At 42.4% G+C, this 13855-nt stretch overlaps 1 protein-coding gene across 8 annotated transcripts in view; it reads right to left on the reverse strand.

Annotated features, from left to right (window-relative positions):
- The window catches only part of CUX1 (cut like homeobox 1), a 271777-nt gene that overhangs the window by 20638 nt on the left and 237284 nt on the right, over positions 1 to 13855 (reverse strand). For 7 of the 8 annotated variants that reach the window (XM_027664423.1, XM_027664418.1, XM_027664417.1 and 4 more), the window contains one exon: positions 1 to 11396. The exons of the other annotated variant lie outside the window; for it this stretch is intronic. In XM_027664423.1, the coding sequence (XP_027520224.1) occupies positions 10685 to 11396 (712 nt within the window). In that variant the 3' untranslated portion in view covers positions 1 to 10684. The remainder of the gene's footprint in view (positions 11397 to 13855) is intronic. 8 annotated transcript variants of the gene reach the window in all.

The raw sequence follows: 13855 nt of genomic DNA on the forward strand, positions 1-13855 counted from the left end.
TTGGGTCTTTGTGAGGATTTTTTTTTTTTTCCTTTTTTTTTTTTTTAAAATCTGTGATTGTGAATATAACAAACAAGCTCTAAAAACATCTAAGACTTAGTGCGTTACAGAAAAAATATAAAATACTGCTAAAAATGTAAGACACCACAATACACTGGGGTAAAAACTGAGCTTATTATTTAAAAAAAAAAAAAAAGTTCTCAGGAAAAAGTACACCACTTTCTGTTCGAGTTCATCTTGTGCTGTGTTAGTAGTCGGGGCATTTCCAAGGTCTGCCCATTCTCATGGCAAGTAGTTATTGCACAAATGCAAAAGAGTTAATTTTTTTAATTAAAAAAAAAAATAAATGAAAAGGGACATGAGGGAAAAAAATAAAAAAAAAAAAAAAAGAAAAAAAAAAAGAACATTCCCCCTCCCCAGCCTCCACCTACTTTGGGATCGACGTCCAAATTCCTACGTGTGACATTCTCGCAGCGTTTCCAGCAAGGAATGGGAAAAAAATGCTTTTCACCACAGAAATGCATAGAGTATTCCGAGAGGAACAACCTTCTGTTTGGCAGAGCTTATCCAACAGTTACACAAGGGCTTATTTAATCTTATTTTCTTTTTCTTTTGGGCTAAGCCAGAAGGAAAAGAACCTGACGTGGGGAAACTCATCGGATGGTTTTTTAGTGGGAAATTCATCGGATGGTTTTTTGTTTTTTTTTTTTTAGTAGGACACCCTCGAAAGGCAAAGTGCAAATTTGCTTCCCAATCCACAGAAGTGGTGAGTGATGTGCCCTGCAACTGGCTCGGCACCTTCCAGCTTTGCCCACGCCAGGTGGTGCCGCGGGGCCGGGTCAGTGCTCCCGGAGCCCTCGGACCGTCCCTCCTGCGGACATGCTCCCCCCACCCCAAATTCGGGGTTGCAGTCTGGCTTCTGCAGCTTTTCTCTCGCTCACCAGTGTTACCTCGCCAGGGAAAACCTGTCTGAACCTGTCTCGATGCTGCAAGAAAACTGAACACCCCCCCTATGGCCCAGACCAACGCACGACGTGGATCTCCAGAGCTCACGCCAGGAAAAGCTGCTGCTGCACAAGGTGAATTGTGATTTTTCTCCCTTTTTGTGGTTTTTTTTTTTTTTTTTTTTTTTTTTTTTTTTCTCCTCGACCAACTTTGAACGAGAAAGAAATCAGCTCTGAATTCAGAAAGTCAAACAAATGCCAACAAAGATGAACATCACGGGAAACCAGTCTCTCATTTTAAATGAACAATCGCAATGTGCTCTGACCAGGGGCTCTGCATCTTCAGCAAATTCTCAGTAGAGGCTCTAGGAGGCTCAGGGTATTTTCTCTCTCTGTATACTCTAAGTCTCTTCTCTCACAACTGAGGCTTCTTGTTCTCAGTCCTAAATTATTTTAAAAGCTATTTAAATAATATTATTTATTAGGCATTTAGATAAAATACTTTTTTTTTTCCTTAAAAGAAAAAATGATTGCTCTAGAAAACACAACAGGGGAACAATGATATGGATACTAAGAGCCAACACCACCTGCTCCATCTCTAGGATATCTCAAGCTTTCTCCAACATCCATTTAGGGGATAACAACCTGGTCTAGTGGAAGTTGTCCTTGCCCATGGCAGGGGGTTGGAATTAGATGATTTTTAAGGTCCCTTCCAACCCAAACCAATGATATGTATACTCCTGTTGTGTTTATATCAAACAAACAAAAAAAACCCCAAATCTCAACAAAAAACCCCAACCGTTAAAATTAATCTCATAAATAGGAAATATTAGATTGTTTTCCTAATTTCAAACCACCTTTATGTATTTCACCTTATGATGCTGTAGAGAGAGCGAGCTTGGGAAAGGGCACACGAGGGCTGGGAAGGGCTGAGGGTGCTGGTGGGTGAAAGCCTCTTCTGGACAGAACCAAATTAAGACTGGAATGACTTTAGAGTGCCTAACCCAGAGCCAACACGGCTCTGGGGGTGGAAATGGGGACAGCAGCTGTGACTGATGGCACTGAAGGACATGGGACTGTGGTGGTTGATGTCCACGAGTGTTTTTTGGATGCTGACAGACCTACGAGCACGCGGGGTGAGACTGAGCCTGACGAGATCAACACTGCTGGGTGATGGTTGATTCCTACCCCGACACCCACTGGAGCCAACCCACAGGGATATGGATATTTATTTTTTTTTTTACCCCCAGGAACCTGAATTCTCCTAAACCAGAGCTCGTGCTTGGCTGTGTTGGCAGCAGGACACGACCCTCCAGACACAGAACCAGAGTTTCTATTGCACTAAGACTCAAGCACAGTGTGGGAAGGGCTCGTGAGCAAAGGGGTGATGTGTGACTCCACCAGTGTTTGCTCCCCTCCAAGGGAAAAGCGGCTGGGAATGCTGCAATCCAGATCACTGTGCTTTAGATTATTCTCCATGAAGAGATTAGGAAATAAGGCACATAGCTTTCCAAGCAGAGAAAGCTTGTTAAATAGTAAATTTCAGGAAAGTAGCAAACCCCTAAAAAAACCGGGAAATGGGCAGCGTACAGGATTTGGATGATATGCCTTCTGAGTGAAAACAAAAGAATTTTAAGCTTAACTAAAATCTTTCCCCCACAGAAAAAAAGAAACAATCCATGATCTCCATCTCTGGATGGAGAAAGTGAGAAGGAAATGGAAGCCCTGATCAAGGAAAAGTATGATATAGATGTGACCTTGCTTATTCCCCACACGGCTCCTTTCTGAACTAGATGCTCAAGTACTCCCTGTATCACCTGTACCAGCATCCAGAGGTAACCAGGTACTTTGGAAACACTTTTAAAGCTAGTAATAACTTACCCACATATAAATAACACATCAAAATAGCACGAAGGGTCCAACATAAGCTACAAAAGCCAGAGAAGTCTGATTGAAAGACTGATTGTAGAAAGTGTTTTTTTCTAGTTACTTGGGGACAAGATTGTACTTCAGAGCAAGTCAAGTGGCAGGTTTTATTTATTCTCCTGAAAGCACAGACACTCGCCTTCCAAGAGGAGCTGCCTAACAGAGGTTTTTTATCTCGTTCCAAAGAATACTTAAATTTTCAGCTTAGGGAGAGCAAGCCTGAACTGCTTGAATTTGACACTCGGTTATTATTTACTTAATCAGATGGTTTTGTTATTGTTTTAAATATGTCTTTACTGTCCACCTTCCTGCTGTACACAGATATAGGAAAGTACACTGTAAGTGTGCAAATATCTGGCATATTAACCTCCTGCAGGAGCCAAATCTAAAGAGTAATTATCACAGGATGTTGCAGGTGAGGTTTCACTCTTGCACATCTCAGACCCTTGGGATCATTTTTATGTATTCTGAACATGATCTCCCCCGTCCTCATTAGCTAAACCCGTGTATCTCCAACAGCCCAGTCTCTCCCATGACTAATCCCCTCTTTGCAAAGGGGAACAGATCTGACAAGTGGGAAATGGCATCTCCACCCATTAAAATACATATTGGTTTTAAGCCCTCGCTCACCTGCGTCCCAAATGACTTCACAAATTTGGCTGTAGCAATTCTAACTGCACCATTAAGACCAAGCACACAAATACTAAATACACAGAGGGGCTTTTCCATACCGGAATGATGTACACAGACACATTTAACAACTCCTAAAAATGCATATTAATTACCCGCATAGACAGAAGAGAATGCAACTCGTGCCATTATTCTTGCTATCAACAGAGAGGTTGTGCTGCCATGACACCACCACAATTACACAGCAACTATGCAAAAAAGCAGGTATGGCACCACAACAGCAGGAAATTCCTGGCATGACTGTCCATTTCCAAGGATCTTTGGATGAGGATTGTACTTTGAAGCACAAATATCTCTAAAATTCAAACAGGAAGTCCAAGACGTGACATCACAGGGGCATCTACTTTTGCTGAACTGTTTCCTGCACTGTTCCATTGTGGTTGAGGATTCAGCTGCTCTCTGAACTCAGCTGGTTCAAAATGTAAAGAAACTGAAATGACACAATGAAACCAACAGTTTTAATAATAAGAAACCTACAGAACTGTGGCTAAAATCTCCTCACCTCACTGTCAGTAAAGCCAGCTTGAAAAATGGCAGAACTGTCCTTTACAGAAGAGCTGGACAAGGAAAAATACAATAATCTTATTAATTTTTTAAAAGGAGGCATTTCCTTTTAATGCACTTTAGTGCCAGAACATGTTTGTTAATAGCAGTGAAAATCAAGCCCGGGAATCCCATTAGGTTTTTGTTTCATTCATAAAGTAATTGTAGAAACACAGACTTCATAGACAGGTAAGGATTTTGGGATAGACATGGAGTGCCCAGATCCTGGGAAAAGCAGGTCCTGGATTGTACCAGAGGGTGAGGGGCTCGCTAATGAAGTTCAATGAACGACTTTCTTCAACTGGAAAATGACCTTATAACTAATAACTTCTATTAAATATGCCACAGTACTGCTTGGCTGGGGGGGAATCATCCCTGAGGACAGAGATGGCACCACTCACATACCTGTTTTTAAGGCTTTCTGAAAACTTAAGTGCACAGGCCTAACGCTAATCTTCTCCAAAAGGATAAATTTCACGTTCAGAGCATAAAACCATTTTATCCTTGCATATTAATAGGGTAGGGTACAGTCCATGACCTGGTCATGTAGGACAAATCAGTCCCTAGGCAAGGCATAAAGGGCTTTTCTTGCTATAAAGTTCATTATTAACTATATTTTATATATGGCATAGTCAATATATCCCATAAAAGAGATGGGGAGGGAAGAACAAATTGCTGAAATTATATTTCTGTGTTTTAGAGCTCAATGAAGGAGACAAGGATTGCTACATCCCTTTTCAAACTAAGAAGGCTGAGCCAGAAAATAAACCCAGATCTCGTGCTTCCCAAGCCAGTGATTCTCCTTGCAATTTAAAACCAGATTTTAAACTGCTGGGGGGAGAAGAGGGGGGGAAGAGTATTTTCTTTGTATAGAATTTTTAAATTCTCTATTTTTTAAAAAATAAGTTGATTGTATATGCAACACAAAGGAAGAAAATGTTGATGTTCACACAGTGGGGCAGCAGGAAGTGACAGGGGAAAGCAGCAGGACAACACAGGAGTCAACTCAATCCTGCTTTGCTGATGTTTTATCCATGGGAATTAAATTTAGGGATAGGAGGCTATAACCAGATGGTCAAATCAGGGCCCAAACTGCCACACACTCATGGGAAAGCTTTGATTTGGTTTATAAAATGTTAAATCCAGCCCCCACCTAAGAACCAACTTTCCTTCTCCTCCTCCTGCTTCTGGACAGTCTCCAAGAAATGCCTGGAGCTCAACCACACTCGTGGCTTAAGACAGAGAAAATCCACTGGGTGAAGAGGAAATAAGGGAGGATTTAAGAGACACAAATGAAGTAAAAACAGTGCCCTCCATCTGCAGGTTAAAAATGTCACCACCTGACTTTCAGTCTGCAACAAATAGCCAGGATTACTGATCTCTTTGCAACCCTTCTAAAGGCACTGGTCCAGATCACTGTGGTGTTCCAGTTTAAATAAACCATTTTGGATTCAAGTGCAAAGTGTCCAAACCCAATTACTTTTTTTCCTGTGCCCTCATAGTTTATATACGGTCAAAATGGGGATTTTTTTTTGGTGTGTGGGGGATTTCTAACCTGTCCTGTTTTTGCCAGGAGCATTTTTATTCACATAAGCTTTAAGAATATCTGAAATTAATAATTTTAACATGAAAAATGACAGACTTCTGACAGTAGCTGTGCTAGTGGGGACTGCAACCACTGTGAGCATTTTCCACCATTTCATTACATTATTTTGTCACATTTCCCTCAATCCTATTTTATGTCAATTTATCAGCTTTGTAGTTTGAACTACCACCAGAACAATGCACTTCCTTAACTTACTATTTCTCCTGATAAAGGATTGAAAACCAGCAAGTTTTAAGTAATTGGATCAGAGAATATTGCATAGAATTCTGTCGTGTTCATGACCCTCCTGCTCTACACCATTCCCATATCAACAGGTTACATAAAAATAATGCAAAGATCTTTTAGCTAATGAGAAAGGCACATTCTTTTTTTCTTTTCAGCTGCAATATAGATCTTCCCTATTACAGCAAGAAGTTTATTACTAAAGGACTCACTAATTCATGATATGGGCAGAGTGCACTGACACAGGTTCCTTTAAAGGGCAGCTCTTTCTATAGGCATTTTACAGATGAGTAAATAAAATGGTCCAATTTTATGGCATCAACAGAAACTGTAATTAAATGCATTTCTGCCAATAAACATGTGCAATCCTGTTCTCTGAAATCTGTATCCTCAAAAATGGAAGTGTATTGACAATCCCACTGCATGACCCCTCTGCCAAGGGATACTCTTTGCTGGCTTTTAGCAAACAAAGCACTACACTTTTTTCCTTCCCTAACCATCCAGAAAGAAAAATTGACAATTTTAACTGCAATATAAACGTATTTCTGTTAAAACAGCCCTGGCCCTTCATGCACGGTGTTAGTAAGAGCATGGAACTGGAAACAGAGAGAGAAAATAAAATGCTTTTAAAGAACCCAGGGAAAAAACAGAGTCTGGCATGATGGATTTTCTGAAAACTGCCTGTGCTTTTATCCATCAGGAAAAGAAACGCTGGCAGTGAGGGCTCTGCCCCACGTCACACATTCCCTTCCCCTGGAATCAGAGACCCAAGGGGGTGACAGCCACTGTCCTACTCTTTGGCATTTCTTCTCCTCCAACTTTTTGTCCTTTTAATTAAGTAAAAGAAGTTATTCCAATGCACGTTTTCCTCCACGTGTGAGTTCCAAGTGCTGCACCTGATCCCAACCACGGCTCACACCCTGCGGTGCAAGTTCAGTCTCTGCACTGGGGGGGCTCGGCCACTTTGGAAAGCCAGTAGGTAACTCATGTCCAACCCGAGAATCTCAGCAGTAGTTCAAGCTAATCCATTATACTTTCCAACAGAAAAGCAGCTGTGACCTTGGCTAAATGCCGGGAAAAACCGGGAGCATCACTTAAACTCCACGAGCTCAATCTGAGGGTGCTCGTCTGCCCCTGCCCTTAAAGGAGGGGGTCATCAAGGAACCCAAAGGGACTCCAGGCAGCAAGGCCCAGGTCACCCCAGCAGCATCTCAGCAGGCTAATCCACATTCAACGCAGATCATTACATATGAAACAGCAAAAGGAGCTAAGCCACTAATAAAGTGCCAAAAATATAGGAAATACTGACAGCATTTTATTTGATTAATTTCATAATAGATCCCAATGACGACCCTTGGCAGGATGGAGTGACTTCTGACTTCTGAATGCTGTCTTTATCCAGCAAAATTACATGACTCAGATGTAATAATGGAGTTTAGAATTAACAGTTAGTGTTATGAAAGGAAGATTTCCTCTAGGGCAAGCTACAGATATGCTTTTTAAAAATCATTACAGCATTAAAAAGTGGGCAGACGCTAAAGAATCCTAAAGAACTGGTGGAAACCTGAAAAGCAAACCAAAAATAAACGGGGGGGGGGGAAAAGATATGTTTCAAGGCACTTACGTATTGCTTATTAAGAAGAGAGATTGACCTTAAGTGCTGCATTTGCGTGCGACCTGTGAATACAGTTCTGCTGTCGTACAGTGCAGCCAGAGCTCTCAGTAAGCATCATGGAATGCAATCAGATAGACACAGGCACAAGAACAGTTTGGGGAATATTAATTTAAAACCAAAAAAATAACTAAAAAAAAAAAATAAATCATCAAACAGAAAAAAACCCCCTCACTATGGAGAAAGCCGAGAGTAACCACTTGACCGCATCCAGCACCTGGATCTCAAATCAGCAGACAAGGACAGTAGGAACAGACTGGCAAGTGTATTGCCTAGAATTAATTAATAAAAAACCCCAACCTGAACCAAACAACAACAACAACAAAAAAATAATAATAAAGAACATAAGAAAACATCTGCGTCTCCCAGCCAGAATGTTTGGTTCTTGGCTGAAGACGCAGCTCGTTGTGACTTGTTTCAAGGTATGTGTGTTTTACCAGGACGTGCATTTATCGATGGAGCTGTGCTTTGGAATTCAAACCAGGACACTGGACAAGTACAGAGAGGTAACCCTTTGCTTCACCCCGTTCTCCCCTAGCTGGCTGTTCCCAGGGGGTGACGGCCCTCCCGGTGGGAAGGTGGAACTGCTCCCAGCACGTGCTGTCACACACTGGTGTCTGTCACTACCAATCCTCTCCTCAGCTCATCACAGAAAGGGGCAGCTGCTCTCTCCGCTTCTCAGTTTTAGTTTTGCATCACAAGTCCCCAATTACCCAAGGAGGAATCCTGAAACAGCTAGCAGTGAAAATCGGAAATAAATCCCTGCCTTTCAGCCTCCTAGAGCCTTCTTTCCTCAATCATGGAAAAGGATGGATTTTAGTGTACTGATTCTTAATTTGTGAAAACTTGCGCTAAGTGCTGCTGTCGCTTGTTAAGAGACTGTAAATGAAATACATAAGTTCTAAAACATCATGCAAGAAATGTGGTTTCACATCTTACAGTCAAAAATCCTACTAATGAATTAATACAAGCACACTGAGGTGTAATATTGGGAACATACCTTTAAAGTCGGAACTCCTCTCCCCATCCCTCCCTCCCCCAAAATCAGAAAAGTAATATTAATTAAACTTAAGAAGTAATGAATGCACCATTAAAGTGTCATCAAAAAGATGCTGACCTAAGACAAAAGTTCAATGATACACAATACGGTCAAAAAAGTCTTCAATCAATAATATACAGTATGACAACTACATCTTGTAAATTATACCCAATACTGCCGGCAGTCTATCCCTCTAAAGAATATTTGCCCCCTTTCATCCCTTCCTAACAATCAGATAATAAAATACAGCACCTATAAATAAGCAAAAAAAAATTATATATATATATATTTATATATATATATATATTCCGAAATCATCTATTGTTAGTTTTAAAGATATGGCAATAAAGGAGTCTAAATTAGCAAACTTGTAGAAGCCATAACTGATAAAACAGCTTATTGAAAAAAGGTGGCAGTAATGCACTCTATGTGTGCACAAGTACGTAAGAAAATACACAGACGTATAAAATTGCACGCACACACTCACGCACACACATCCTTCCACGCACCTCTATGCTCACGCATATACATATAGACAACAGGAGGAGTTAGAGACAAGTTAGAATTTGATTTGTACTTTGATCAGCCCTAACCTGTGCATAAAATAATGGGGGGAAAAAAGAAAAAAAAAAAAGGCTGTATTTCTGCAGGGCAGAACGGGCTAGACTGGGACTCGAGAGCACGAAGGTTTTGGTTTGGAGTCTGGGCTGCTTCCATCCTGGTAAGAGCCCGTCTGGTCATTGCCATGTACTCTTTATCCACACAAAAAAAAAATAAGCTTCCCACAACTAAAACATATTTAAAATCAGTGCTCGTGGTGGGAAGAGAGTCAGTAAATGGCCACCAACAGCAGGAAAAGGGCCGGATCTGCGGCAGCTCCAGTCCCTCTTAGTGGTGTGTGACAGCAATCGGACACGTGAACTGCTTTTCCATCGATTCCAGGCAAGCTGAATATTCGGGATACGGACTACGCCCCCGAAGTAGCGGCTGAAATGTTACTGGCCAACGTTTTTGGAGCGATCTGTCTTTGCTGAGAGGAAATCCTGTACACTACGAACCAAGTGAAATGATCAAGTACATGCTGTTTCTAAGTTGTCTCCTAAACCTCCTAGATATGAGGTCTGATCAGCGTGCTCTGTGGTTAGAGGTTAAAAAGCAGATTATAAAATACCTAGATTCAGATTTTTTTTTTTTTGTCCTGATTTGGCCTAAAATGGAGTGTATTAAACAAATTCTGGGCTGCAAAAGACCAGAATCAGTTAAAGCTATGAAACAATGTGCACTACGTGTCAATATTCTATTTCACTTACAAGAAAACACTAAGTCAGCTACCACAAATTAAGATATTTTCCTGATGTGACTTTTTTTTTGTTTTGTTAAAAAATATGTGGAGTAAATGTGTTTTTTTTTTTTTTAATTCAAAGTTTCAAACAACAAGATTCTTTTCTTTTCTTGAAAATATGTAGGAATCCAAACTAGTGTGTTTAGAGTCGGTTGACTGTGCAATCTCTTAGTGGCAACTGAACAGCTACAAAAAACTTTCTTTTTTTTTCTTTTTTTTTGAAAAATCTCCCCTTTTTTCCTGGTTTAAGAAGATAATAGTGTATTATCGCTCTGTAGCCATTAGATGGCAGATAAAAAGCCCCCTTTTAATATGTGGGTTTGATTTTTTTTTAAGTTTTTTTTTTTCCTTTTTAGTTTTTTTTTTTCTTTTCTTTTTCCGTTTTTCATTTTTTTAAAGCCCCACACCAAAGAGGAGGGCACAAGGCAAAGCTGTATGAGTTATTCCAGAAATTGTGGAAATCACTTAGGGCAATAATAAAAACACTTCAGGGTACAAAAAAGCTCGACTACACATTTCAGTTTTCTTCCTCGAAAACACAAACATAAATTGGGCTTAACGCTCCTTTTTGATTTCTATATGCACCTTGGCCTATGGCGTTTTTGCCCTGTGGCCCGCAGGGCGGTTAAGTGCGAACACAATAAAACCAGTAGAGGTCCAGTTTGACTTCCCAGCTCTCCCGAGTTGGGCCAGTTTAATCTCAAAACTCCCACTCGACGGCCTCTTCCCGACTCGCGGCCTTCTCCAAGCGGTGGATGATGTTGTTCAAGTTGGCCGCTTTCTTTTTCCTCAGGGAGCTGTCTCGCGTGTTCCTGGAGCTCGCCGCCTCCGAGAAGCCGAACAAGCTCTGGAGAGAGTTGGCTTTCTGCGAGCCTGCGGCCGGCGTCGAGCTCGTACTTGGCACACTGGAGGTTTTCTCCGAACTTTCTTTTGACTTGTAGGAGCTCTCCCCCGTAAGGACTGAGGTGGAGGCAGCTGAGGTAGAGGCATCCCCTTCCGTGGCAGAGTTTGGCAGTGTCTCCAGAGCTTCTCCCGGGCGCTGTGGTGCCGGCGGGGAGCTCTGGCGCGGTGCTCTGAGCCGGCCCTCGTCGTCGGTGTCCTCCAGGCTCTCGGCCTGGAACGGCTCCGCTTTCTCCGAAGACCTGGCGCCTTGCAGTGCCTCTTCCCCCGCCTCAAAAGCCGGCTCGGCGGGCCCTCCCTGAGACTTTGCGGTTGCATTGCTGTACTCATCCGCCTCCGGGCCACTCGGCTTCCCCTCGGGAGGGCCTTCCGCGTCCACGCCGTCGCAGCTGTCCCCCTCGGAGCTGTGAGCCGCCCTGCTGCTCCTGGCCGAAGGAGAGTCGCTCGACCCGGCCTGGCTCTGGCTCCCGGCTTGGATCTCCTCGATGAACAGCTCCCGGCGGATGCGAGACCTGTGAGACAGGGGAGAGGGATGTGAGTCTGCCAGGCCACGCGGAGCGGCTCACCCACACCAGAGATGCTGCTCAAAACACCCTCTCATGGAATTCACGGAATCATTAAGGCTGGAGAAGACTTCCAAGATCATTGAGTCCAACCTTACCCAAGTACCACCATGCCCACCAAATCGTATCGCCACACTGATCAGTTTCTGGAGCACTTCCAGGGATGGTGACTCCGCCATTTCCCTGGTGGGAAATGTATCCATATTTTTCATAAAGAAAATAAATGCATTTCTAGGAGATCCAGAAGAAAATGCCTTGTAAATGCGAACCAACTCAGAGCTTTCCTAGAAATGAGCCAGTGTGCCTAAACAAAAAATAAATCAGGAAAAATTCTGGATAAACCCCCTGTTGTTCTGGGTAGCAAGGACAAACGAGGATGAAACCAAGTCAGTTGTGATGAAAGTGCTGTGGGGAAGCCCTGGCTTTTTACAGGCTGCCAGTCTGTGAGCTGGTCTGACTTCTGCCTCATTTTTTATTTAAAAAATCAATTTCAGAACAGGAATAGTGACAAGCCAGGCAGAGCATTTCATGGGAATGAATGCACTCCATGTGTGGATAAAGTTGCCCAGTGTGCCACCTTGCTCTTCCTACTACTTGAGCGGTGCAAGAATACCCCAAATACAGCACCTTGCCATTTAACTTGGTCTTTCCTCCCTCATCTTCTCTGTTTAGGAGCTCCCAAATTCCTCACAAGTAGGGAACAGTTTATGGAAAAGCCTTAGGGTCTGGGCTAACACTTTCTCTGTTCTGCTCCATCTGGAAGAGGTGATGAACACCATTCAGGTTCTAATCTATAACCAAGAGGGAGCCTCAATGACCCGGGGCCAGGGATGAGACCACAGGCACAGGCAGGGTTTAGTAAAACTTTATCTTTCAGAGTGAAGGTAACACTTTTGGGTTTCAGCCATGGGGAACTGCTATGGGGCTTGTAGGGAAATGCTGTCCCAACACTCACAGCTGTATGGATTTTCCATTTTTCCTTAAAAGTGCTTTGAAAGACAGCACACCATGGAAAAACATTAGGCCAAATGCAGAACACCATCTGAATACAGCTTTTGAAACTAATGATATTATCGACTTATTTGAAATGCAACTGAGTATTTCAGCAGTATTGCTGACTCCACACTTTTGAAGGATTTAGGGGGTCTGTAATTTTCCCTGGGAGAATATTACTCACCTAACAGCAGACCACAGGTGCTAACATTAATTTTCCATTACCATTAACTGCATGCATCCTGCAACATCGATTATCAGGCTCTCTTTGTGCCTGTAATCTCCCTGCATGGACATTGATCCAGAACACGCTGCTTCTGTAACATTCCCCAAGTCAGGAGAGGAAACTGATAAGAGCTTTGTGCCTGCATGGCATTTAAAATACCTCTGCTCCAGCAGGTACTGAATGCTGACATCCTCACCCAGTATCTGACCAAACATCAGTTCCATGTCTGGGGAAATCCCCGGAATTCACACCCAATATATTGCTTCTGGAATCTAGTCTGGCTCCCGATTAACATAGTAATTAAATCCCTATGGTAAAGAAGAACTGGTGACAGCAGCTAGAAAATTCCAGAGGGCATTCCTGTTGGTGGAAGGTGTTGGCCTCGACATCCACACCCCCTGTTGGCATTTATCAGTGTAACTCAAAACGTCAGCCATCTCCTGGGGTGTTTGCTGCAGTTCCCTGGACAAGCCTTCACACAACATCAGAGCAAGCACAACACGGAGTTCATTGAAAAATGTGCTCAGAATTTGGGATCCAAGAGCACTAGATTACAATTCCAGAAAGTCTGGTTTAATTCCTGATGGGCCTGTAGTATCATCTCTGTGACCCTACTGAGTTTATGTGCCAGTTTCCACAGGTGAAGTGGGACAGAAATTCCTACCTCTTACTCTTTTGTGATATTTTTAAGACAACAGAGCCTCGAACTCTCGTGTGTCCTGTATGTGCTTCACTAAGGCAAAGTAAGGGATATTTATTTAATATTTTGAGAGCTATGTGACTGGTAGGGTGCAAAGCCACAGACTTGGAAAGTTCACAGATATATCAAAATCCTTTATACCTATTTATATTCTGAAGTGAATTATTTCTTTGCCTTCTGAGGATTTTTTTTTAAGTTTCTTTTTGCTGCAGAAAATAAATACTAATGCTGACTTTCCATTTGGTGGATATAAAGGTAGATCTTGCTGCATCAACCACCTTTGGAAAAGTGAGATTTGGGCTGAACCTGAAAGGAAAAGCATCACTGCAACAGGATTCCCAGGAGACAGGAAGACAAACCTGTCCAAATCTGTGCCCTGCCTTATCTGAAGTTATTTTAAATAAAAATTAATATTAAAGAATTGAGTAGATGGCTTGAGATGTGGAACTGCTTCTGCATGAAAACTCTTCAGTTTGGAAAAGAAATGGC

The sequence above is a fragment of the Corapipo altera genome, unplaced genomic scaffold (assembly GCF_003945725.1).
Source record: "Corapipo altera isolate COAL_440 unplaced genomic scaffold, ASM394572v1 181b, whole genome shotgun sequence".
NCBI classification, from domain to species: Eukaryota; Metazoa; Chordata; class Aves; order Passeriformes; family Pipridae; genus Corapipo; species Corapipo altera.